The sequence below is a fragment of the Dermacentor andersoni genome, chromosome 4, assembly GCF_023375885.2.
Source record: "Dermacentor andersoni chromosome 4, qqDerAnde1_hic_scaffold, whole genome shotgun sequence".
NCBI classification, from domain to species: domain Eukaryota; kingdom Metazoa; phylum Arthropoda; class Arachnida; order Ixodida; family Ixodidae; genus Dermacentor; species Dermacentor andersoni.
In genome coordinates this window covers 123,450,075-123,475,803 of record NC_092817.1, presented here as the reverse complement: position 1 = coordinate 123,475,803, position 25,729 = coordinate 123,450,075, and the positions used below count along the sequence as shown (strand labels likewise).

General features: G+C 47.3%; 1 protein-coding gene across 1 annotated transcript; it reads left to right on the top strand.

Moving 5' to 3' along the window:
* The first annotated feature begins 4,472 nt into the window (after positions 1–4,472).
* On the top strand, positions 4,473–20,593 carry LOC126537431 (uncharacterized). The gene is made up of 2 exons (XM_050184442.3): positions 4,473–4,768; positions 18,448–20,593. Exons 1-2 carry the CDS (start codon positions 4,473–4,475, stop codon positions 20,072–20,074), a joined length of 1,923 nt encoding a protein of 640 aa, XP_050040399.2. The 3' UTR covers positions 20,075–20,593.
* Positions 20,594–25,729: the final 5,136 nt, after the last annotated feature.

Below are 25,729 nucleotides of genomic sequence, written 5' to 3'. Positions count from 1 at the left end.
AGTGATTTGCTATTTCGTGCGACGTTTTATGACGTGCACACTTTCGAGGTCCCTTTACTCTGAGTTATTTCCTGTCGGAAAAGAAATTTAGCTGATTTTCCGCGCTGCCGTCAGCGGCGAAAAGAAGAACATCGGACCTGTCGGAGCGGCGAAAAACTTGCTCGCAGGGCCCGCCCCGATGGCAGCGCAAACTCGTGACGTATTGTTTTCTCGCTTGTTTACATTCCTTCCTTAATGTCGATGTCGCGAGGTGCTACGTCTTGTGGTTTGCTGCGCGCACGCGCACTTTGTTATTTATTTTAAATATGTTCTAAGCTATATTCGCCGTTTATATTTTGCAGACGATGTGTTTGTGCCCACATAAATCGATCTCACACGTTAACCCGACTTCTAATTTTTGTGTCAGTGCTCCTTTAAACATATTACCGCCCGGTTCATGGCCTATCCTCCACAGTGGCTTTGTGCCATTGGTAAAGGGATCATCATCATGATTAACAGCGGCAGCTCGTGCCTCTTGCTGGTGCCTTCTTCGAACGACGGACCCCTGGATTCTCTAACCTGTGTTGGTGAAGTATCGGGAGCATTTCTTCTTATTATTCGCTTCATTGCCAATCTTTCCCGTCTTCTTTCCGGTTAGATTATCATTTTAGCATTTGTGCGCTTGTTTTCTGTCTCGTCACCTGGTATCAGAGTTCATCCGACGCTTGCGCGCTATGACCGGTGTGAGAGTGGGTGGGTTGGTGGATGGATGGATGGATGGATGGATGCATGGATGGATGGATGGAAACAATTTTATATTAAATCCCGCAAAGTTTAACGACCGGGGCTCAGGTCCCCCATGAGGGAGCTTCGAGGCCTTGCCTCGTCGCCGCCTTTCGGGCCTGCTGGACTGCCCACACTTGCGTCTTGACGTTGGGGCTGCGCAGAACGGCGGCCCACTTCGACGCAAGAGCCTCCAGAACTACTACCATTGCAGCTGATATAACGCGACACTCCCACAACATGTGTGAGAGCGCCGCTCTAATTTCCTGACATAACTTGCAAAGAGCACTCGGGTATTGCGGAGGGAAAATGTGCCGCAATCGCACCGGACGGGGAAGGTTTGTGTCTGTAGTTGTCGCCAGATGACTGCCTGGCGACGTTTAGGTTTGGGCTGAGGTGGGGGCATTAACCCTCTGCCTAGCTGGTAGTGCTTGATGATGTCATTGTATCTGACCAAGCGTTCTCGCGTGTTTTGAACCAGGAGTTCCGAACTTCCGAGCTTCGGAGGAAACGCGCCCCGGAGCGTAGTTGCGTAGTTTCTGCAGGATGTACCGGCCCGTGGCTGTCAGGGTCATGCGTTCGAGTTGCGAGGCTCTTAGCGCATCCACGATTTCCTCAAGTGTGTTGTATACCCCCAGCTGTAGCAGACGAGCAGTGCTTGTGGACTCCGGTAGGCCAAGGGCGATCTTGTAAGTCTTGCGTATAACGGTGTTGATTTTCCCCCTTTCGGTGACGTTCCAGCTGTGGAAGGCAGCCACATAAGCAATGTGACTGATTGCGAAAGAGTGTATGAGGCGCATGACGCTGTCTTCCTTCATGCCCGTGTGCTTGTTTGTAATGCGTTTGATCAGGCGGGTAGCCGCTGTGACCTTGCCTTCGATTTTGCGGATAGTTTCTATGTTTGACCCGTTGGCTGCTATATGTATGCCGAGGATGCGTATCTTCGGGACTCGGGGAATACAGGAGCCGTCTTACGTACAGAGGATTATCTCGTCGCATTGGCGCGATTCCCCTGTAGGCTTGGGCCAGCGTCGCGGGCGGTAGACGAGCAGCTCCGATTTGAGTGGAGATAGTCGGAGACCTGTGTCTTGGAGGTTTCGACTGCAGAGACCGCTGCTTGTAAGGTGGATTATATCTGACCGTCACTGCCCTTGTGAACCCACAGGGTGATGTCATCTGCATACAAGGCGTGATGGAGGCCGTCAATCTCGTCGAGATAGGCTGGGACACCCAGCATCACGAGGTTGAAAAGGAGCGGGGATATGACCGACCCTTGAGGAGTGCCGGTGCTTCCTAGTGCATGTTCGTCGGATGTCATGCCGTCGACCTCGAAGGTGACTTTGCGGCGCGACAGGAAGTCTCTGATGTAGTTGTAGCGTCGCTCGCCCATGTCGAGCTTGTTTATTAGGCTCAGGATTGCTGCATGTGCTACACTGTCAAATGCCTTTTCCAGATCTAGGTCGAGAATGGCCCGGTTGGCGCTAGTTGGGTCGTTGATAATCTGGTGATAGAGCTGGAGCATGACGTCTTGAGTGGAAAGGTGTGACCGGGAGCACACCATAGTGCGTGGGTAGGCTCCAGTGTCCTCGAGGTGGTGGTTGATGCGGGAGAGGAACGCGTGTTCCATCACCTTGCCAACGCAGGATGTGAGGGACATGGGCCGCAAGTGATCGAGGCTGGACGCCTTGCCTGGATTCGGTATCAGGACTTCCTTAGAGCGTTTCCACGCCTCTGGGATGCGACCTGCTTGCCAGCATTTGTTGACGTATGCAGTAAGAGCGGTTATCGAGGCATCATCGAGGTTTCATAGAGTCATTTCGTAACCTTATTGGGACCAGGTGCTGATTTGCCATTAAGGTCGTGGAGAGCTGTGCGGATCTCTGACTTGTGAAATTCTTCATCGAGTGTTACATTTGTCTCTCCAGTGTAATCTCCGTGTTGAACATGGGTCGTTGAGGGAAGTACTTGTCTAGCAGGCGTGTCACGAGCTGTTGATCCCTCGTGGTAGCCCGTTCCTTGTTCAAAAGGCGTTGCAGGTTTGCTCACTGAGCAGACTTGCTCTGTGTTTCCCCCAAGAGGTAACGAAGGAGACGCCACGTGCTGCCATTGTGGAGTTGCCCATCGACTGCATGTGCAGATGCCATACCACTGTTGGCGGCTTAAGGTCCGGCAATGTTCTTCTAGCTGGTGATTGATGTGTGCAATCTTCTTACGAAGCTTTCTGTTGTGCATTTGCTTCTTCCATCTTGCGTGCAGTGATGTCTTGGCTGCCCAGAAATGGGCTAGTCGGCTGTCGATCTTGTCAACCTGGACTTCGGGTGCGACCGTCTATGTCGACTTGTTCTTGTCGTCATTGAGCATCTTCATCCATGCCTCCATGTCATCGATGTTCTCCTCACCTCTCTGTTAGACTCACTGCTTTCGGAACTTGTCCCAGTCCGTCCATTTGAGTAGCTTAGGAGGAGGGGTTGTACCCGCCTGAGGAATTCGTGTTTCTATGATCATGTGGTCACTACCGAGAACTTCAAAGGTATTGCACCACGTTGCTTGAGGGGTGTTTCGGACCGCTGTGAGGTCCGGTGTGTCCCGTGCCGTTGATGTGCCCGTGCGGGTCGGCGCCGTGGGATTCGTGATAAGAGTTAATTCGGCATCATGCAGGTCCTGCCACAGGCGTCGACTTTTGGCTATAGCGTAGCCATAGCCCCAGGCCTCGTTCGGGGCGTTAAAGTCTCCCCCCACCAGAAACGGGCTTGCGCCCACCAAGGCAAGCGCCCCTCGAAACAGAGAGAGGAAACGACCCCGCGAGTGAGGCGGATTACTATATAGGTACGTTTGCGTGTATATAGGTACGTTTGCGTGTACGTTTGTGTCTATAGGTACGTTTGTGTGTTGTTTGCGTGTCCTATTGAAAAGGAGAGCTACAAGCTTGTGTTGCGCATGTGTGCCGCGTACGCTGTGTTCTTGCACTATTATCCCTTTCCGAATTAAAATTGCGAGTCCGCGATCAACGGGAATCGGCGAGGCATGCGCAGTGTAACCTGGAAGCTTTGGTACGGTTCCTACTGTACCGTACCGATGGTGTACTCGTGACCTTTCGCACTAGTCGCGTTGTCAGCATGTGCTTATCTGCAGACCCATATTATAATAAAAAATGTTTAAGGCACTTGATCCCCGATTTCCTGCCAAGTACTTGTCTTTAGTACACCTAAGGAACTGCACGTTACCCTTTCTTTTTCTTTCGTTTTGTTCCCCTTAAACAAAAGAGAACTGATAAATGAGCGCGAAAGACATGGAAGAAAAGAAAACGTGAGGCCCACACAGGCGTTGACTCGGTTGTTACTAATGTCGCGTCAACTTGCCGAAGCTTAAAGAAACTTGTTCTTGGGCAAGTTGGCTATATCTGGTGACACCATACTAACGCAAATAAAGCAGAAAGAAGAGTAGGCCCGGCATCACGGGTGCATCATATAGAGAACGCGTAATGTCTGGTCTTCTGTTCTTTGTGTTTGCTTTATCTGAGCGACGATGTCCCCACCAGCTACATGACAGCTTCCGTCATGGTGAAGGGATGAAGAGGCCTTGATAGGCGTATCTCAATGTTTCACTTATGTATACATGGCAACACGACGCTAATTTATCCCTCTTCGCAAAGCCTTTGCAGGCCGATGTCACGCCTGCGATTCCTGACACAACGTTAGAAGATGGGCGCCATGGCGATCGCACCCTTGCTGCGCATGTTGCGGCATCAGTGTCGGCTGGTACCGGCCCTCAGCGCAGTTCTTCTGTGCAGCGCAGGCCACTGGTTGCGGACTTCCCTGTCACCTTCAGCAGGTTCGCGTTCACCTGGCAACCGATGGGAGCGGCCAGTTCCGATAGGTCATCGCATTCGGACCACGGGATGCACGCTGCCCCGGTTCGACCCATTCGACCCGACCGTCATGCCTTTCGTCCGGCGTCGCTCCGAGCGCTTCAAGTGCCCCGGAAAGCCCAACTTCCTCACCATCAGGTGGAGCAGTTACACATATTTATCGAGGGAAATAATATTGGGGGGAAATTCAACTAGTGCAAGTGCATGCTTTGCCAGGCACGTTCTGGTACGATTACCGTGCTTTGGCCTGGCATGGGTGGCTGTCGATCTGGCCTCTGTGTATACGATGATCTCAGTAAAAGGAAATTAACGAATTTAAGTCCCTTTCGAGGAATCAGTCCCAGGCTTACTGCGAGATAAGCGAGCAACTATATTCGCCGCAAAACATGCCAACATGGCGCTCCGCAACATGGCGCTTGACACACACAACACACACACGCACTGTGTGTGTGTGTGTTGTGTGCGTGCATGCGTGCGCATGCACGCACGTGTGCACGCGCGTGTGTGTTGAGCACGTTGACGGGGATTCATGCTACTGACAGGTTCTGATTCGCCTGCAAATGCGGAAACGAAGTCGCCGTTTGAGTTGCCGCACTCGGCGGCCGCATTTGGATGGCGTCAAATCGAAATACGCTGGTGTACTTTCACATTCGCCTGCGTGATCGACAGGCGAAGTTTGAAGCATTTGCTTTAATCATATACGGCATTAAATTTGCGCTAGTTACTTAGGCAAGCGCTCCAGTGACCTCGATGTCGGCCTAATGGCTTTCGAATTCTGGTAACACGAGGTCATGGATTCGATTCCTGGCCGTAGCGGTAGCATTTCGATGTCGGCAAAATACGAAACGCTCAGGCGTCTCGAATTAGTCCAGGCTAAAGGACCCCAGGTGGTCACAAATAATCCGTTGTTCTCCAGTGTGACTTCTTAACAAACCCAGTGGAACGTTAATTAGACCACACGGATCAATGACGTTTTTCGTAAAGTTAAGGCTTCGTCTTAACTTTGCAAGACAGGGACTAAAGCTATTCGTTTTATTAAACGTATGATGCGCCGGAAGGCATGTGTTTGTTGCAGTACGTTTGTTGTTTCGTTGCGCAATTCTGTCGAGAACAGAGCCGTTAACCAGCGCACAGGTAGCGCTTCTGTAGGCTGCTGTAAATATTAGCCAATTCGTAATATTTGTGTTGCCCCCAGCGTAACAAGTGCTGCCGTGGAAAACGACGGCCTCTCTCCCCTCCCGCCGCCGTAGCCCTCTCCCACCGCGGTGAGTGGAGGAAAGGAAGGCGGAAGGAGACGAGGACTGCTTCCCGAGTGCTTCACTACAGCATCGAAACCAGACTTGTACACGTTACCGAAAAGCAGAAACGAAAACAAAGTAAACAATTACGCCATTATTGTGATAGCAATTGTATGGGCACGCCAAGCGAATTTTTGCACGTCGTCATCGTGGGCGTCGCTGTGAGGTTCCGTATATAGATTTAGGTACATGTATGCTATATGCTGTGCCATGATGTATCACATGCGGTGTATGCGGATTATATTGCCACACCATTATATTACTAAAGTTGTTCGTACAAGGTCTTACGTTCTTGACAAAATTATTCCCAAGAATTTTGATAATGGTAGCCCGCAAGCAAATGTCATAAAGCAAAACACCGAGAGAACATTCTTTTTATCTTAAGTCTCCTCAGATTTAAATACTAAAAGTGTCAAACAATAACAGAGCTCTAACTTAAATATGAAGTAGCTTTAATGGCGCGGCTGTGGACTACCTCCGGGATCGGCCCAGCAAAGAGGTTTGAAACGTACCCGACCAAGAAAAGTGGTGGGAAAGCCGCTACGAAAGACGTTGACTTCAATTATGTCAGAATTCAAACAGAGGACCCCTAGTACAACCAGCTCATTTTTATTTAGTCACTTCAATTCATACTGCCAGTACAGCTACGATACTTACACTTCGTGCACGTGTAATACTTTAACCTGTTGCTATCGCATTCATTGCTTCACCCTTACCGCGAAACTGGGATATCTTGTGGTTACTAAAACGTAATCACAAAAAGGAATTACTAAAACAAAAAAAAAAAAAACTACGATTGCATTTAAGTCACTCTACTCCCGACATTTATCAATATTGCACAAATGCTGGGAATACAACGAGATGTCCTGGCTCATTCTGCGAACCCTCTGCGGCCCTTTCCACGTTGCTTATCTCCACTAGCAATTGCTCTTAAGCATCATCGCTGGTCATTTCTTTCCCTTTTTACTTCTGATGACATTTACAGCCGCGCAAAAAAAGCAAGTTGCATCCGAATCGTTGAAAGCGACCGGAAAGTGTTGGGTTGCGCTGAACGCGTGTCACAACGCTGGTAGGATGAAGAATGCCGACAGCCGGGCTGCAGTCGTACAGCGCCTCCTACATAGCAGGCCTTTGCACTCTCTTTTATGACGTCACGCTTCTTGGACCGAAATCACCATTTTCAAGCCTGGCGTGACGAAAGCGGTGATGCCAACATCACCATGGCCTACTCGGGAGCGTCACGATTAGATTCTATAGCAGTAGGGCAACGTAGCATGACGTCACGGATTGAAGTGCCCCGGCCTTGTGCTAGCTATATACAGGAGGCGTTGAACCGTCGCACTTCGCTGGTGCACGAGACGAGTCCGAAGGAAAGCCGTCGGCGTGCGTCAGAGCCCAAGGAAAGGATTGAATGCATTTAGCTCGACGTTATAACAGCCTGTTCCGCTCAGATCAGTGTATGCATCACGTTGTGATATGCACACAGCTGCTGAACGAGCAAAGTCTTCAATGTATGTGTGGCCAACGCGCATGCCAGCACTGAGAGGCAGATCGCTGCCTTGTCTACGGTATAGAGTCGACTTGAGTGGAGCGTGGCGGTGTGTAGCTGTGTTTGCAGCTAAACATAGAAGGTATCTTGGGACCTTCTAACCCTCCACACGTTAGCCTGCTGTGCACGTCAAAATTGCCGTGCATTTAATCATGTAGATTGACTAACCAGCACAGAAATCCCGGACGAAAAGAGGCGTCCGTCACATTTTTTCCTTTCTTCTTTTTTTGTTTTTCGCGCTCGGGACAGGTCACAATGACACGCCGCACAGATAGCACGAATGAGGAAATGGCGTTCTGAGATGTGTGAACACGTGATCGAGGAGGCGATTGTAGATGACGTCGGTGCATGGACTTTCCTGCTAAGAGAGAAATCACGCTGGATGAAAATCTGAAGACAGTGTGTGCGTTGCGGCGACGTAATCGGGGCTATGACGTCATTATAAAGAAAATACACAAGAAACCATACTCGAGGATTATCTGAATCGATGCGAACCATTTCTCCCCTGCATATGGCGCAAAGCCCGAACGAACATACGTACTCCCGGTGAAACGCTCACTCGGGGTGGGGTCACCACGTGCGCAGGCCACGACACCATGACGACGCCGACGATCGGAACCGCGGGCGGTAGAAGAAGCTACGCGCCGCACCAAATTCGTGCACGACAAAGAGCTTTCGGAAGTACGCGTACCGGCGACTTGTTCAGCGGCCGGCGTCGCGTATCTAATAATAATAATAATAATAATAATAATAATAATAATAATAATAATAATAATAATAATAATAATAATAATAATATAATAATAATAATAATAATAATAATAATAATAATAATAATAATAATAATAATATTTATTGCCACTTTGTAGAGGATACAGAAAGGTTCAGGCCCGTCAAAGCCAACAGGAGGCTTGAAGGACTGGGCCCGGCAGTTTGCGGCAGAGGTTACAAAATGGCAACAACAAGCAAAACATTGAAAGGAACAATAGGTTCAGCTGAAGAAATAGAAAAACAAGGCAATCACAAAGCCAGTATCAAGGACATCCGTACTAACTCCAAGGAAGCAAAGGTTATAATACATAATCTCATACGTCTAAGCATCAACTGTAGAAGAACAAAAGAATCAACTCAGTGTTCTCAAATGGGTTTTTAGGTTCCGCATAGAGTTTATAGAAAAAAGTTCTTCTGGTAGCCCATTAAAAATGTCCGGCACATAAGCACACCGTCGTGCCTTTCCATACCTTGTTACACTCCGTTGTACAACATATCGAACGGTATTTCGCAACTTCCGGTTAGGATCATATTTAATTAAAAATTCTGAATTCCAAAAGTGGCGATGAACAACTGTTTGTACAAAAAGAGAATGGAATGAAGGAAGACGTAAGAAGCTGAAAATGTCGGCCCCGGAAGGGATATGACAATTATATGCAATGCTCTTTGACATGTTTTTTAAGATGCTATCAATTCGGCAATGCCAACGGGAAGGACATGACGCAAATAAGGTAATTCCGTATCTAAGAACACTATACGCAAGTCCATAAATTACAGTTTTTTTTACATACATTGGAGCCAAAGATCTGATATTAAAGAGTAACCATGAAACCTTCCGCAGCCTGGTACAAACGTAAGCCAAGTGATCATGCCATGATAAACTGCTATCGAAAATCACCCCGAGGTATTTGAACGAATTTACATATTCAACGGGTTCGCAACGACAAGAGAGAGAATCATGATCATGTAAAAACACTTGTTTGTCTATAAGGGCTGTCTTTAGCGGATTTCTGAAACATATTATTTTGGTTTTCTGTGTGTTAACTGAAATTCCGTTATCAGCGAACCATTTCATTACATGAATCACGTTTTCCTGCAACGTATTAACTGCAGTCTCGTAGTTTATATGTCTTGTGAGCAAAACAGTGTCGTCTGCGTACTGAAATATGGAACACTTGGAAGTTATTAAGCTCAAGTCATTAGTGAATATATTAAAGAGTAGTGGGGACAGAATGGATCCTTGTGGTACACCAGCCTTCACAGGCAGCTTGCTACTATATTCTGATTGGTTGTTTAAACTAACAATTTGAGAACGACCACTCAAAAAATTCTTGAGAATGGCATAAAAGGGACCTCGAAAGCCTAGTAAGTACAGTTTTTCTAAAAGAATAGTATGGTTAACAGTATCAAAAGCTTTCTTTACGTCTAGAAAGAGGGCGCAGCTAAATGAGTTTTCCTCAAATGCTGCGTACAATTGGTCTGCAAATTCCTCTAGAAGATGTATGGTGCCCCTTCCTGGGATAAAACCATATTGACGGTTTGAAAGGACAGCAAATTTGTTTAAGAAGGACATCATGCGTTCAAATAGAAATTTCTCCAGTATTTGGGAAAGGATCGGCAAAACAGAGATCGGTCGATAGTTCTCAACTGCGTTCTTTTGACCTCCCTTGAATAGTGGTCTTACAATAGCGGTCTTCAGCTTTTCTGGCAAGACGGCATGTTCTAAGAAGTCGTTAAACAGAAAGAGCATAATGTCCGAAAGAGCGTCAAAATTTCGTTGCAATAGTGCCGCCGATATGCCATCTATTCCAGCAGCCTTACTCCGCTTGAAGCTAAACACTAATCTGGCAAGATCTTCCTTTGATAACTGAGGAAGATATGCAGAAGCTGGCAAAGATTCTTTTAAAGTGCATTTAACGCCTTGTCGAGCTGCTGCCGTTTCTGCTGCGAGCGTGAAATACTTATTGAAAGTATCAGCTTTTGAGACAGGCTCTTCTACTGAAATATTAAAACTAGGCGCATTCCCGTCTTGCCCACGAAGATGGTTAATCAGAGACCACATCTTTGCAGGATTTTTAAATGCTCGTTTGAATTGCTGTTGAAAGTACAGGCGTCGAGCTGATCGAATAAGTGCTACAACTTTGTTTCTGGCGGCTCTGTAATCTGAGCGAAGGTCTGCGTTTTTAGGAGCCTGCTTAATAATAATAATAATAATAATAATAATAATAATAATAATACCTTTATTTTCCATCCCAAGTATGTGGGAGGCACAGAGGAAAAGCTACATTTTCAGCTTGACGGGCTCTCGCTTCCGCGATACAAACACATGATTTTTAGAAAAAGAAAAGCCAAACAGTACAAGCATATGAGCACGGACAAAAAGGAATATCAGAATGCACAAACAAACGACTATTTCTACACAAATGTACAATTCCAATATAACAAAGCGATCTGCATAACATGTCGCGCAATTCAAACAAAAAGTGTCACCCTGTCACGTATAACTGAAACTAAATGAGGCAATTCTTTTGGCCGAATGCGTTGAAGATTTAAATTGTAATTTTGGCACAGGTTTAAGAGATATGGAAGAGTGTTTCTGAGCATATGTTGTCCGTGACCTGTTCTGAATGTGCCAAATAACGGTGTTTCTGGTTGCGTACGTGATATTTCTTTTCTGCAGTGATGCCAGTTGTATAATGAACGAGACGTTGTTTTTGAGCCCGGTTAAGTATTTAGCAATTAGACGGTACGCGTACAGATCATGAATCGGCATTATGTTGTCTTTCATTAAGAGCGGTTTAGATGGGTGGTCATATGCTACATTGTATATTGTTCTGAGCATTCTTTTCTGCTGAACGTGTAATTTTCGTAGATTCGTAAGGGATGATTCCACCCAGACCAAATCACAACAGTTTAGACGGGAACAGAACAATGAATTGTGAAGTAACATTTTCACTTTTATAGGGAGGAGGTGCTTATGAGTGTAAATCGATCCAATGATACGTGACATTTTAGATGCTACGTAATTTGTGCGATATTCCCATGTCATTTTCTCGTAGAAAAGTACACCTAGTACTTTAAAAGAATTTGCTACCTGTATTTTAAAATTATTAAGGATGATATCATCGTTAATAGGAACATCCTTGTTCGTCAGCCAGTCGCTTCGCCTCCTGCCTCGTCACTTCGGTACGCATCGCGTGCACCTCCGTAACGCCTGCACATACTTTGCACTCCTACGCTCCTCATCCGCTTGATACTTTCGAGGGCTCATTGTTGTGTCCGCAAGTAGAGGCGTGCGCGCAACATAGCGCAGCTAGCGCAACAGAGTCGAGTCTATCTTTAGTAACAGTGATGCATTTGTGATGGATGGATGGATAGATGGATGGATGGATGGATAGATGGATGGATGGATGGATGGATGGATGGATGGATGGATGGATGGATGGATGGATGGATGGATGGATGGATGGATGGATGGATGGATGGGGATGGATGGATGGATGGGGATGGATGGATGGATGGATGGATGGATGGATGGATGGATGGACGGATGGACGGATGGACGGATGGATGGACGGACGGACGGACGGACGGACGGACGGACGGACGGACGGACGGACGGACGGACGGACGGACGGATGGATGGATGGATGGATGGATGGATGGATGGATGTTATGAGCGTCCCCTTTGGAACGGGACAGTGGGTTGCGCCACCAAGCTTTTGCTATTATACTGCCTAATGTCCTACCTAGGTTAAGAAATTAAGAAAAAAAAAACCAAGAATAAACGCTATGAACTTCCACAACGAAATTTTCGGACCACCTATTGCAAACTTTGATTTTGTACGTCTCTGTTTTCGGTGGTTTCCCTACTTCCACCAATCTTACAATCGCCTCTTACTAATCTCTATTTCGGACATGTTTACTTTTCCCCTGCTCTCGCTGAACCCAAAGGCTTCAAGGAGTCCAGACGTGCCTAAATCGACCGCTGGGCAGATGTCTTCACATTCTAATGAAACGTGCTCCACCGTTTCCCTAGCTTTACCGCAGCAAGCACATGCTTCTTCTTCCTTCTTATATTTTGCTTTATAGGTGCGTATTCCAAGGCATCCCGATCTCGCTCTCGAAAAGTAATGAGCTTCAATTTCAGTTATTATAAATTGTTTCTTTCCTGATTTCGTTTTTTCCTCTTAAGTAGTTACTCATGGCAGGTTTCTTTTAATTGCCGCCACCCATGTGAATCCAACAAAGCGCGCGACCCCTGGCGGCCGTGCCCAGAGCTCCCGCCGCAGCTTATCACATTACAGTGCGTGCTGCAGCTTTGCCGTAGTTCTCAGATCGTCGGCATTGTACAAGGCTTCAGTTAAAACATGGACATGGCGACACAGACAACGCGTTCTTAAAATATTCATCGAAGGTTTTCCTTCACCCATATTACATATTTCAATGACATTTACTCACGTACAATGCAGAAACAAGCAAAGAAAAATTGGAGGACGCTTAAGCTTCGCGGTAGCAATCAAAGATCCCTGACTGCTTCTCACGCTTCCCGGCAACTGCAGCTTATGTAAGCGTAATGTTTACCGGGAAACCCTGGCGGCGAACGCTATGCCCGAAAGCGAGCTTTCTGGTAGAAACGCGGCCTCTAGCGTGGGCCGATGCTGGAGGTCGTGCAGAGTCGCGCCACAAGATTACGACATTTTCAAGTTTCAGGTATCGCACTTCAATATTTAAGTCTAAGAAGATTTAACGTAAAAAGCATGCGCTGTCGGTGTTGCGTATCATGACATTTATTTGGGCTGTCATTCTCAAAATTCCGAGCGTAACTTTGCCAAGAATGTAAGACAACGTAGTATCAACTTAGTGATAGAATGATCTGGCAATATAACCCGCATATACCGCTTGTCTTATAGCAAAGCGTCGCATATACATGTATTTAAATCTATACTGAAATATTTGCTCACGGACAACGTCACCGACGCTGACACCATGCCGGAGTTTCTGAGAGACGGTGTCCTCAACGCTGTCGCGTTGAAAGCAACAACAGACGACAAGCTGTTCGAAAGCGAGCTCGGACCTTGTCGTCTATCCTCCAACTTTAGCGACCCGCTGATACTTCTTACATTTCACACGATTGGACATCCATTCACAAGTTCTCATAATCAAACAAACGTTGTTTATGTGTAATAACAAAGCTAAAACAGCTCCTTACCTGCTCTTTTAGTAGGAAATTAATGTTCCAGACGAAACGGTACTAGTCAAGCGTACCTTCATGGCGGATTCGAAGTCGCCATATACCGCCATTCGCATGCATACAACAGCGCAGCAGTGCCATATTTCACTCTAGGTAATATAGCGAGAAACTCTATGGTCCACAAGTCTTTCCACAAGTGGGACGCCTGCGCAACATATGCACCTCATAAAATACAAACAAAAACTGATTGCCGCGGGGACATCTGCATTTGGAATCCCTGAATGACCGGAAAAAATAAGTACAAGAAAACTACCTTACGTTACTGATTGCTTGGAATACACTTAAAGGCATACTTGAACACGCTAACACCACGCTGCTGCTCTTTCTTTCTTTCTTTCTTTCTTTCTTTCTTTCTGTCTTCATTCATTCATTCAAGACATTCCTTACAGAAATGCCTTGGGTGACGCGAAAAATGGCAGTGAACGTGCCTGACTGGGACGTGCCACCCTTGGCAGCTGCGGTCACACAACCACATAATGCAATGACAAAAAAATATAGAGTAGAAATGCGGCAATTTGAAACATGATAAAACTTAGACATCAATATTTTTTTTCTTTCTTTTGACGTCAATAACATATGAATACAGACACATACAGATACATAAAGGTACATGATACAGGTATGCCGAAGCAGCAGTCGTCCGGGTACTTAGTTGTTAGTGTCACAGAAAGCACTGAAGAAACAACTTAGCAGTAAATGCGCTTGCAACTTGCGCTACAAGTATGGTCTTGAAGCATGTTCCGCATGTAAAGTCCGGTACTCACCCGCTCCGAATCCTCTACTGTCGCAGTATTACCAAGCCGACGACGGACGCTCGCGTCGTCTGCTATTGCTGTTTCGTTGCCCGCTTGCTTTGGCCACGTATATACCATATTTATCTCGTTCACAAAATATATATGTATATATATATATATATATATATATATATATATATATATATATATATATATATATATATATATTCTCATTTGACACTCAGAATTAGCTTGTAGAGTTACCATCGCAGGTTGGCACTGCTGCATAGGGAGAGTGACATCACGTCACTAATCACACCATCTTGCTGCCAATAAACACCTTTATTGTACAGCATCGATGGTTCCATGATATAAAAGTCAAGTGAATAACGTTTCATAAGATATACAGGTGCGTAACATGCATCAGTGCATATGTGCAAACAGATACTATATACGTACAGTATCAGCACACGTTTCTAGTAAACACATTCTGTCTGCAGCTGAATGAAGAAATATATACCACTACAAAGAGCCATCGCAGGCTGGTATGTTGCTGAAGTTCCTCCACTTTTAGATGAAGATGTCACACCCCTTCGTTCACAATATTCAACAGCAGCTTCATTTGAGCATAAACACGTAGCTTTCGCAAGGACGAATTCTATCGCGACTGTTCGTCTTCTGGTCCAGACTGCCTACTCTTTCTCTCTCTCTTGTCGTTACCCATTCGAGAAATTGGCACGATACAAAACTTTTCAGCATTTACGCTGAATTCGCTTCAAACAGCTTCAGATTTAAAATGTTTTTGTGCACGTATTGGTTTGAAGCGTCACGAATAAAGTTTACAAACAACATAAAGCCTCAGGTGGCGCTTCGATTACCTCTGCCGGCGGTGCGCTGTCGTCGTTTCGATGGCGGCGACACCCCACGGCTTGGACGCGAAACACGCCACATGCATGCCACAGGCTTGGTATTACTATGAGAAAAAAGTGCCATTTCCTCACTTTAACTCTTCGGACGGTGTTTTAACTATACCCTGTCTCAGCAGTTCCTTGCAACACTGTGGAAGCTGCGGGTCTCCTTAGCCAATAGGAAGGCCGAATACTCCTCAAGATGTGGTCATCCGCTGGGCGTTGTCTGCTCAGCGCGTCTGCCTTACCATCCTGTCGACACATGCTGCAAGTTTAGCGGATTGGCACAACAAATGTTTTGGCGTTGTAACCATATATTGGCTACATTTACATGAATCCAGCTTCGGGGCTTCGCTTCATCTGTGCGCTTTCGCAGCCTTTCTTTGCCGCCTTCTTAGCTAGTACTAATAGGGAAGGCCCTTTTAGTTGTTCGCCCACGATGCATCGTCTGCTCGGCGTCTGTTTGGCGTTTCTTCGGCAACGTCATCAAGTACGATACTGGAGCGGAGTAGTAAATTAATTATGCATCACTGTTACATTAATTAATTATGTATCACTGTTGCTAATGATGTGGCGCCCATCTGGTAACTCGAAATCAAATCACTTCAACGGCTCGACGCTACCTCTATAGTCTTAGCAGCGTCAACACTGATATCTGATCTCAATAACGAAAAATCATATTTAATGCTTTGCCCTCAACTTGAGATGAGACTGAGCGATGCCGCATTTAGCATTTATTTCTTGCTGCCAAGGCGGAGAGCCAGTGACAAGTGCGAATTCGAGTCGAAGCGGGTGGATTGGGCTTCAGAGGTGCTGCCATGTTGCTGCGCAATAAAGGTTAGGATGGCTATTACGCCTACAGGCGGTAGCCGCCGGCACCCGGTAGCCGACAGCTACCACCAATTCGTGGTGTACGACATGCATGTCACGTATGGCTGTAAGCTATTACGTAGCAAGCAAAAATAAAACGCAATAATCCCCCCCCATTATTCGGGTAGTTACATCCGAAACAATATCCCTCTGCGCAAGGATATTGCCTATGTCCACCACTCACATTCGGCGGTGCTGCAAGTTACTTGTGAGATATAATACAGAAGAGAATAGAATAGAATGTAGATAGAAGGGCCCCGTCGTAACATACGAACACATTGCGCACGCGATTGTGTTTACTTAATGCCTCGATAGTCGCTTCTTGGTCCTCTATGAAACGCAGCGCTTGTTGCTGTAGCTGAGAGAAAGGCGTTCCCAGAACGGCCATGTAAAAGTGGAAAAATCAACCTTGTAAGTATTTTTCCAGCATAAGCGTCCGAAGTGGTCGTCGAAATCACGCCATAGCACAGCGCCGGTTCAAATCGTTGGCCATCATCTGGTAGCCCCTTAAGTCGAGGAGCTGGTCGAAAAAACAAATGGTGAATTGCCGGCTCTGTCTGTCTAAGTATGCGCATTCGCGAGGCTGCTGCGCTGCTAGAACTCGTGCGTTCTACTGAGCCGCACTTCTCCTCAATAGAGAAATTGGTTATAGCTAATTGGCTACTCACAAAGGTGATGGAGTTCCAGTAAGCATTACCGACTTGAAAAAGTAATAGCTCCATTACAAAACTCGAAATAGTGTAATTGATTACAGAGAATGAATTAAATGCTAGTCGTTACGCGCAAGTCTGGTCTAAACCTTTAGACGCACGAACGCTTTTGCGCGACACCGCGCGCTCGCGTCTCGAAAAGACTGTAATAGTTAGCTTTCGGCGATGAATACGCCCCTCAGTCGTTTGGGCAAATGCATACGAACCCTTTGCGTCGCCTTCTTATCGGCGGATCCGACCACCGGCCACAACCAGCGACCAACTCAAACACAGATACAAATTATGGGGTTTTACGTGCCAAAACCACTTTCTGATTATGAGGCACGCCGTAGTGGAGGACTCCGGAAATTTTGACCACCTGGGGTTCTTTAACGTGCACCTAAATCTAAGCACACGGGTGTTTTCGCATTTCGCCCCCATCGAAATACGGCCGCCGTGGCCGGAATTCTATCCCGCGACCTCGTGTTCAGCAGCCAACTCAAACACGGGTCAATGAGCCAAAGAAATCTTTTCTCTTTAGAAAAAATCGGCGCATCCAAGCATATAGCGGGAATCGGTGTCAAGCGAAGCTTTCTTTTTTTCAATGTTTACGCAAATGTTAGGCGAATGTGTACGTATACGGTGCTAACGGAGCAAATGCAATGTTTGTGCAAACCTTACGCGATCACGCAAGTGTAACATATAATTATTGGAGGCAACACACGTGCATGCTTGTATCTTGCGTTGCCACGTCCCTATATATGCCATCTTTTAGAAGATTCTTCCGGTTACGGATTGTCAGTAATGTCATTCATTCTAATCGTCGAAGTGAGTCTACCTAAAGCACCATGCCACATGCTTACGCAGGTATGTTATAATGGATGAACTGACAGTATGGACAGGATGCATGGACCATACTAACTCGTGCCTCGCATCTTCTCGGGCCTTTTGTATAGTTTTGGGTGTTGTGAGAGGCGGCACTTGCGTCAAAAAATACGAGATGTAGCAAGAAACGTTCAAAGCCTTGAACCCTCTGGTAAAACTCTGGTGAATCGACAAGCACAGCATATTGAAAAAAAAAAGGTGCATTGTTTATTGTCACGTGGTCGGGAAGTTGAAGAACACAGTAGCAATACTGTGAAAGACAAAACTAACTTTTATTGGGCGAACCTGTGCCCACAAAAGCAGCCTACACTCAAAGAACAACATTTGCGGCGAACACGGTCGGCGATCGTCGAAAATCTTATCAGCGGGTCAAGCGCGTCCGCTTTTATACATCCGTCGTCGAATGTTCCAGAGCAATCGCTGGGACCCGCGTGCCTTCTACAAAGTTCTACATTATTCGCGTCGCGCACACATGTCATCAGATTACACAAGGCTCGGTCACAGACAGCGGATGGAAGCATCGATGACATTCCAGAAACTTCCGATACATGCAGGCGCGTCCTGCGCTGTACGATAACATTTGTCAGGTGGTGAAACGTGTCGCCCGATTAAGACAAGCAAGTACACGTGTCATTATTTACCGTCATTCTCGAAGCCTCCTGCTTACGTGTTCAAAGGCACTAAATATCATAAATACTTGTTCTCATCACGAAACACATAAAATTCTGATCAGCAGTGGATGAACAAGGACTGTCGCTGTAGGACAGCAACGTTCACTGTTGAACCATTCATGACTTGGAGCCTTCATATTTTTGCGAAATTCTGTCTCGTCATGACGCACAAACCTTGTATATTCCAGGAATGGTCTCCCAGTGATACTTCTGCGGAACTTGGAGGCGCACGGTGTGTTTCCTGAGGACCTGGACTGCTTCTACAAGGAAATTTATCGAAACGAATCTTTAGCGGTTCCAGACAGACATTATGTGTATGGACGTCGGACGAGATTGTTGTTCGACAGGGCGCTGAGAGAGGAGATTGTATTCGTAGAGTGTGTCACAAAGAAGTCCCCGGAGAGGCCGTTTTACAGCCAGTTTCTTCTGAACCCGCTCCTGCGAAATGACGTGGAGAAGCGGTGCCGACGTGCGCACACAGGGACGCCCCACAACCTCAGCGTGCTATTGCTTGGTCTCGACTCGGTGTCGCACCTGAACCTCGACAGGCACCTTCCGGAGACTGCCAAGTTCGTGCGGAAGAAACTCGGCGCTTTCGAACTTCATGGATATAACAAAGTTGGGGAGAACAGCTACCCGAACCACATGGCACTCCTCGCAGGTCTCAAAGACTTCGAAGCGGACAAAGCGGCTCTGGCTGGATTCTACGACAACCTCAATCCCTCGTTGATCTGGCGTAAATATGCTGCGCGGGGTTACAGGACCATGTTTCTCGAGGAGTGGACGCAGTATTCTCTCTTTAGCAGCTTCCAAAGTAAAGGTTTTCGGCACGCGCCGACTGACTATTATCCGCGACACGCAATCATGCTAATGGAGGAGCTAGCCAAGAACACCGAAGAACTGTGGGTAAGCTGCTTGGGACCCACTATGCCGTCCGAAGTGCTGCTAGGCTACCTTGCCACCTTCGTGAACGTCATGTCGGAGCGACCTTTCTTCGCCTATGCCTGGTTCATCGAACTAACGCACGAATGGCTCAACCACGCAGCGTATGCGGACGAACCTGTCCGGCGCCTGCTCGAAGATCTGCAGGCTTCCGGCGCGCTCAACCACACGGTTCTCGTGTTCCTCAGCGACCACGGATTGCGCTTCGGCGACGTGCGCACCACGTACATCGGAAGGCTCGAAGACATCCAGCCGTTCGCGTTCCTCGTCTTTCCGGCGTGGTTCCTAGAGAAGAACCCCGAGGCTGCTCGGAATCTTCGTGTCAACCAGCGCCGCCTGACGACGCCCTTCGACCTGCACGCGACGCTCGTCGAGCTGCTCGACTATCCCGTCCGCAAGCGACCGCGTACTGCGTACGGACTGAGCTTGTTGAACGAGATTCCGGCCGAGAGGACGTGCAGCGATGCGTCCATTAAGCACAAGTGGTGCGCGTGCAGCGTCCGGGGCGATGCAGCCGTGTCCGGTGCGCTGGCCAGGACTCTGGCTGATCGGATTGTTTCTGACGTCAACGAGAAGTTAGCGCGGTCAACGCGAAAGTGTGCCGAGTACCAACTGCTCCGAGTGATTGACGTTACGTTGCTGCAGGCAACACCGACCGAGCTCGCAATGAACACGAGTCATTACTTGGTCGACGTCAAACTGTCGCCTGGCAATATCGCCATTGAGGCCACTGTACGAGTTAGCGCGGATAACGTGATTAAGGTGAACGATATTAGTCGCTGCGACAGGTTCAAGGCACAGACATACTGCACGTATGGACGCCCGCTTGAGAAATATTGCTACTGCCGCCGTACTTTCGGTGGTCAGGTTTGATTTCGATCCTGCTTACGTCGCCCGTTTGCTATTTACAGGTCATAGATAAAGCTAAAGAGACGAACAATTTGTATGTTTAGAGCAAGTAACTGTGAAGTTGAACAGTTACATTGTTTAATTAGAGCGATGAATTCGTGTCCAGCTTGCCGGAGTACTGAGAAATGCGACAATTCGGCACCATTGGATAGCAGGTTTTGGTTCCTATTGCACAACGTGAGTGCTTATTGCGTACCTTGATGCAAAACTTGCGTATGTTGAAAATATACAGCCGAATTCTGCTACAGTGAACGCCTATACAGCGAAATGAACTGTATTATGATAAGTCTTTCCCGATTCTATAATGAGCGGTGCGATGGGCTACCTTTACAACGACGTGACCTGTATGACAAATAATTTTGGAGGCCCCAAACACTTCGTTATAAAGGCGTTCAATATTATGTGGAAATGAAAGCTGCCGCTCTATATTTTTAAAGTTTGCTACAAGTTTTTCTCTCTTTTGGTTTGCAGCACCGAAATCAACGTTTTATATGTTGTTGCTTTTGTAGCAGTTTCAGCCGCTTTGCCAGTTCATCCGGTTGATCTCCCCGACTTAATCGGTGGAGCTGTCAGCGATGCTATCACGGCTATACTGCCATCTTTGCCGCCATGCAGGACCCCGTTTCCGTTTTCATCGGCATTCCGGCTCTTCTGGATGTAAGCTGACGTGTTACCTGCGTTCCAGAACATTCCTTTCAGTGCTGAGCGTAATTCGCGCAGCTAGCTTTGCAAGGACTTTAGGGAAGTGACTCGCTGCTTCACGCATAGAGTTTCTTAAGATTACTAGAGAGAACACTGGCGCTGCGATTGTTCAGCCACCATGAGAATGATGGGTAGTACTTGTATTTGTATGTTCTTCGTGCTTGGGGCTCCAGGCGTTCAGTTCATTAATGCGAAAGCATCAAATGCCCCGTTACGCAAAATATACGTCGGCGTGGGAGTGACCGAAAGATGGTGCCAAAATATGGCCGATGCCGCAAGTCCTAAAAACACGTCACAGAAATGATTGAATTGACCTCACATTTCCGATATAGGTTTCTGTAAAGATAGCAAATTGATAGCTTCAAAAAGAAAATTCGGTGCATTTTGGTCTGGGTGGAAATTGATCCCGGGTGACACGGCAGCTCCACGGTTCTGGCTTACTAAAGGTGTGCCTAATACGTGCGTGCTTGCGCATGCGTCATGTCGAAGTCATGTGGCTGACTAAAGGTGTGGCCTGGTGCTTTCTTCATTCGGCACGTGACTGCACAGACAATGGGTAGGAGGTGGCGCCACGTCATGAATGTATAAAATGAGCGCGTTCATGACGTTTCGAGGTCTACAGTGGGTATAATGCTTTCGCATTCTCACACGCAAGCAGTCTTAAGTGTCTCCGCCGAATTTTCTTCTTTATCTGGGCCTAAATTGGCCTAAATATATCGGAGCTATTTATGCTTTTTTTTAATGCAGAGGGTAATAAGACTCTGCAAGCACGCATCATTGCTGCTAACTACAATGGTTCCGCTTGTCCGTGCATCCGTGGCGCAATGGTTTCAATATCGGGCTTCTGTGCTAGAGGCCGTTAGATCGAATCCTGCCGTAGGACAATAATAATGTTTATTTAATTATTTTGGAGACAGTACGCTGTTAAAAAAAAACTATCACTTTGCAAAGTTTCGAAGCCCTTCAAAGGCAGAAGGATAAAGTTTAGGCAAATCTACGTGCTACGCACTCATCATTCCCATGCTGGCTGAACTGCACCGCTTGCAGCTCCCGCAGACACTATCGCCACAGTTCCTCCTATAGTAAGCGAATGAAACTCTATGGCTTCCCGCACATGAGTAGCAGTGGGTGACGCAAGCGGCATAGTTCTTGTGAGTTGCTATACACTGATCAACGCCTGACATCCTGTAGCCGCTAAAGGTTACTGCAAGCTTCGAAGACTTCCTCGTGCCCGTGAAGGGAAAATGGCGGTGGCTAGAGATGTCTTAAAGCTGCTTGTGACCGCAGTATCTCGATTGAATGGTGATACCGATTCCTTCTTTACGTTCAGAAAAAAAGAAATCTAAAAAGTCTCACTAGTTTTTCATTCAGGGCATGCTACAGAAAATTGTCTACATTTGGGAACACTTATGTTGCTTTTGTTAGTCTTGGTTCCGCACCTTTCATCAACGGAAATGACCTCAAACGGGCTAAGCAAAAAGTAAACGACCCCTCTCGACCAGTGACCATTGGTAAAGGAGTCATCGCCACCACAACTATGCAACTGGTGATTCATCTGGTGATTCATGCCTGCCTGCGTCCCTTTTCCTGCTATTTACCCGGGAGAGAGAGAGAAAGGACAGGAAAGGCATAGAGGTCAACCCGACGAGCACCAGGTTTGCTACCCTGCACTGGGGAGAAAGGGGAATAAAAAGAGGAAAAAGGGAGAGAGTGAGCAACGTGTGGGAGGATGCACAGGGACACTATAAACGGTGTCTTAAGCCGATGCACCTCAAATAGTGTATTAGCGCACGAATCGCTTTTCGTGCCAGTGACGGGTGTGGCCGCGGTCCGAGTATCTTTGACTAGGCGAGCGGTCTTGAGTCCAGTTGGTTTAAAGTTGTCCTCAGAGAGAGGCGTTGTACGTCGTAGCGAGGGCAGCTTCAGAATAGGTGCTCGATGGTTTCCTCGCACCTATAAGACATCGGGCCCTTGGCCATTCCCGATACGACAGGAGTAGGCGTTCATGAACTCCACTCCCAGCCACAAGCGGCACAGCAAGGTTGTTTCGCCGCGGGAAAGGCTAGATGGCAGTTCTAGCCGTAGCATGGCGTCTAGTTTATGCAATCGGCAATTGAAAGCACTTGAACTCCGTAATTCTTGCTACTTTTTGCGCGCAAGCACGTGAAGTTCTCTGGCAGCGTCCGACCTCGACCAATGTATTGGACACTTCTTGGTGTCTTCGTGGGTAGACCCGGCAGCCCTGTCAGCAAAGTTGCTGCCGACGATGCCACAGTGAGAAGGAATCCATTGAAAGGTGAAGTTGTGCCCTGTTTCAAGTGCACGGCGGTATACTTCCCTGAGGTCAGATATCATGTGCTCGTAAGTTCTGTTATGTAATGCAGACTTGATGCTATGAATTAACAGCTGCTTTAGAATCACAAAATACAACCCATTCCTCTGCCAGCTCTTCGGTGACGTACGTCATAGCGGCATGGAGAGCTGCAAGTTCTGCCGACGTAGATGTAGTCATGTGAAAATTTTGAATTTAACTAACTTGCTTAGCTGAAACGACGAATGCGGCAGTTTAGCTGGTAGGTGAGGTCGAACCGCCGGTATATGTATGTATGCGGTCATGGTCTGGTGTAGTAATAGGAGCGTTAGTTTATTCAGAGCCGGCGATGGATGATTGGCCTTTGTAATTCGCGGAATAGCAAAATTCACTTGAGGCTGTCGCAGGCATCGCAAGGGAGATGAATGCTTCACCGCCGTTGTATAAGATGACGATATGCACTCTTGATGAGCGCTAAACACTTTTGAAAAGGTCGCCTGCGGTCTCTCGGCTGTAGATAGGTAGGTGATGGTCGAGGATCCTTGACAGATGGCGAATGTGCGCTCTGAGAGAGTTGACAGGTACGTGTGTCTGAATCATATGCTCACCCGCGATCACAATTGTTGCTGCTGTTGAGGTGCACCGAGCCAGCCCTAAACACGTGCGTAGGGCTTGACCTTGTATGCTCTCCAAAGCGCGAATGTTCGTCTTGCATGTATTTGACAAAACTGGTAGACTGTATCGTAGGAGTCCGAGATCCTGTACAGTTGCAACGTAGGATAGGCTGATGTACCCCAGTATTTCCTGCAGAGAAATGTGAAAACCTGAGCAATGGCAATTAACTTCTTCGTCAGATAGACGCCGTGAGGGCTCCACGAGAGGTTACGGTCAATGATGACACCCAGAAACTGATGTGTCTTAACATAGGACACAGTTTGACCACTGATTGAAACGGGATACAATGACATTCGTTTGCGTGTAATGCCAATCATTGCGCACTTTTCGGCAGACACACTGAGGCCTTGTTCTTGCAGATAAGACGCTGTCATGGTTGCTTCCCACTGAAGCCTGGCCCCTATTTGAAGGCCAATCACCAAAGAGGCCCAGATGCAAATGCCGTCGGCGTATGTCGAGACATTAATTGTCCGCCGTAAGTACTCCACTAGTCCTACCAGGACGAGATTGAACAATATGGGGCTCAACACTCCACCCCGCGGCACACCATGGCAGATGTGATGTTCCGAAGCACTTCTCAGTCAAATAGTCCCGAATCCATTGACACATTCGGACACCAACTGCAGCAGCCTCAAGAGAGTTCAGTATGGCCTCGTGGGCGACGTTGTCGTATGCTCCTTTGATATCTAGAAAAAGTGCCATTGATAGGCGCTTGAGGCTTCCTTGTTCTTGGACCCAAGTCACGATGTCAGTGACGTTTTCGATGGACGAGCGACCTCGACGAAAGCCCGCCATGGCGTCCGGATAGATGTTGAATCGCTCTAGGTACCATTCCAAGCAAGCAAGAATCATTCTTTCCATCACTTTACCGGCGCAGCTCGAAAGCGATATCGGACGATATGATGATAGATCAAGCGGATACTTCAAAGGTTTCAGAATAGCGATCAAGCGGCTAGATTTCCATTGTTTAGGAACGACGCCGTTGTGCGAAGACTCATTGCAGTAGTTGAGCAGCTCACCACGTGCGTCATGTCCAAGGTGACATAGGGTAGTGAAGTGAGGCTATCTGGTCCTGGTGACAAAGAACTCCTGCAGGTCGCCAACGCAGCGTCGACCTCTTCGAATGAAAATAGCACGTTCATTTCTGGTACACGTGCCTCAGGGATGTCATTCAGTGCTGCGTCATTAATGATGACCACGGACCCAGCAACCCGTGCACAGAACTCTTCAGCCACTTCAAGCTGTGAGTGGCGTTGGTAGAGGGCCAGAGCAACAAAGGGCTTTGATGCGGACGTAAATGAAGACCCTTAACCATTCTCCATATGTGTGAGCGATTTTCGGGGATCAAGCGACTGACAAAAAGTTTTCCATCGCTTGTCTTCAAATTTATTCATACGACGCTGGACTTTCTTTTGTATGCGCCGTGAAGCGCTCAGGTCCAAATCAGACTTCGTCCACCGATACCTCCTCTCCGCTTGTCGGCGTGCGGCACGCAGCCTCTCCTGTTCTATATGCGATCCTGTTCGCCTTGCTGACCTTGTAAGCGAGCAGATGAATGCTTTCATTGCTTCTGCGATTGCACCTTCGATATTGTGGGAAAAGCCTTCCAGACATGAGTCATCCATATGCTTCTTAAACGTTGATTAACCAACTGTACGCAAGACACTATAGGAACATTGCTCAACTGCACTAATATGTATGTATGTTGGAATATGGTCGCTTCCATGCGTTTATGTCTGTAAACCGTTGGACGCTCGAGGCAAAGCGCCGTGACACCAGGTAGCTACTATAGGTCGTGCCTCGCAGAAATGTAGGACTGCCGTCATTCACAAAGCACATATCATAATGGGCAGCAAAGGAGGCAAGACTCCTGCCTCTGGAGTCACTTTTAGTGATTTCCCATAGCTGGTGATTCGCGTTAAAGTCACCTG

Bases quoted from the DNA above. Each gene is read 5' to 3' on its own strand.
- LOC126537431 (XM_050184442.3), top strand. From the start codon at position 4,473: ATGGCGATCGCACCCTTGCTGCGCATGTTGCGGCATCAGTGTCGGCTG. The intron at 4,769-18,447 runs GTGGAGCAGTTA...TGTATATTCCAG, and splicing joins CCCAACTTCCTCACCATCAG to GAATGGTCTCCCAGTGATAC.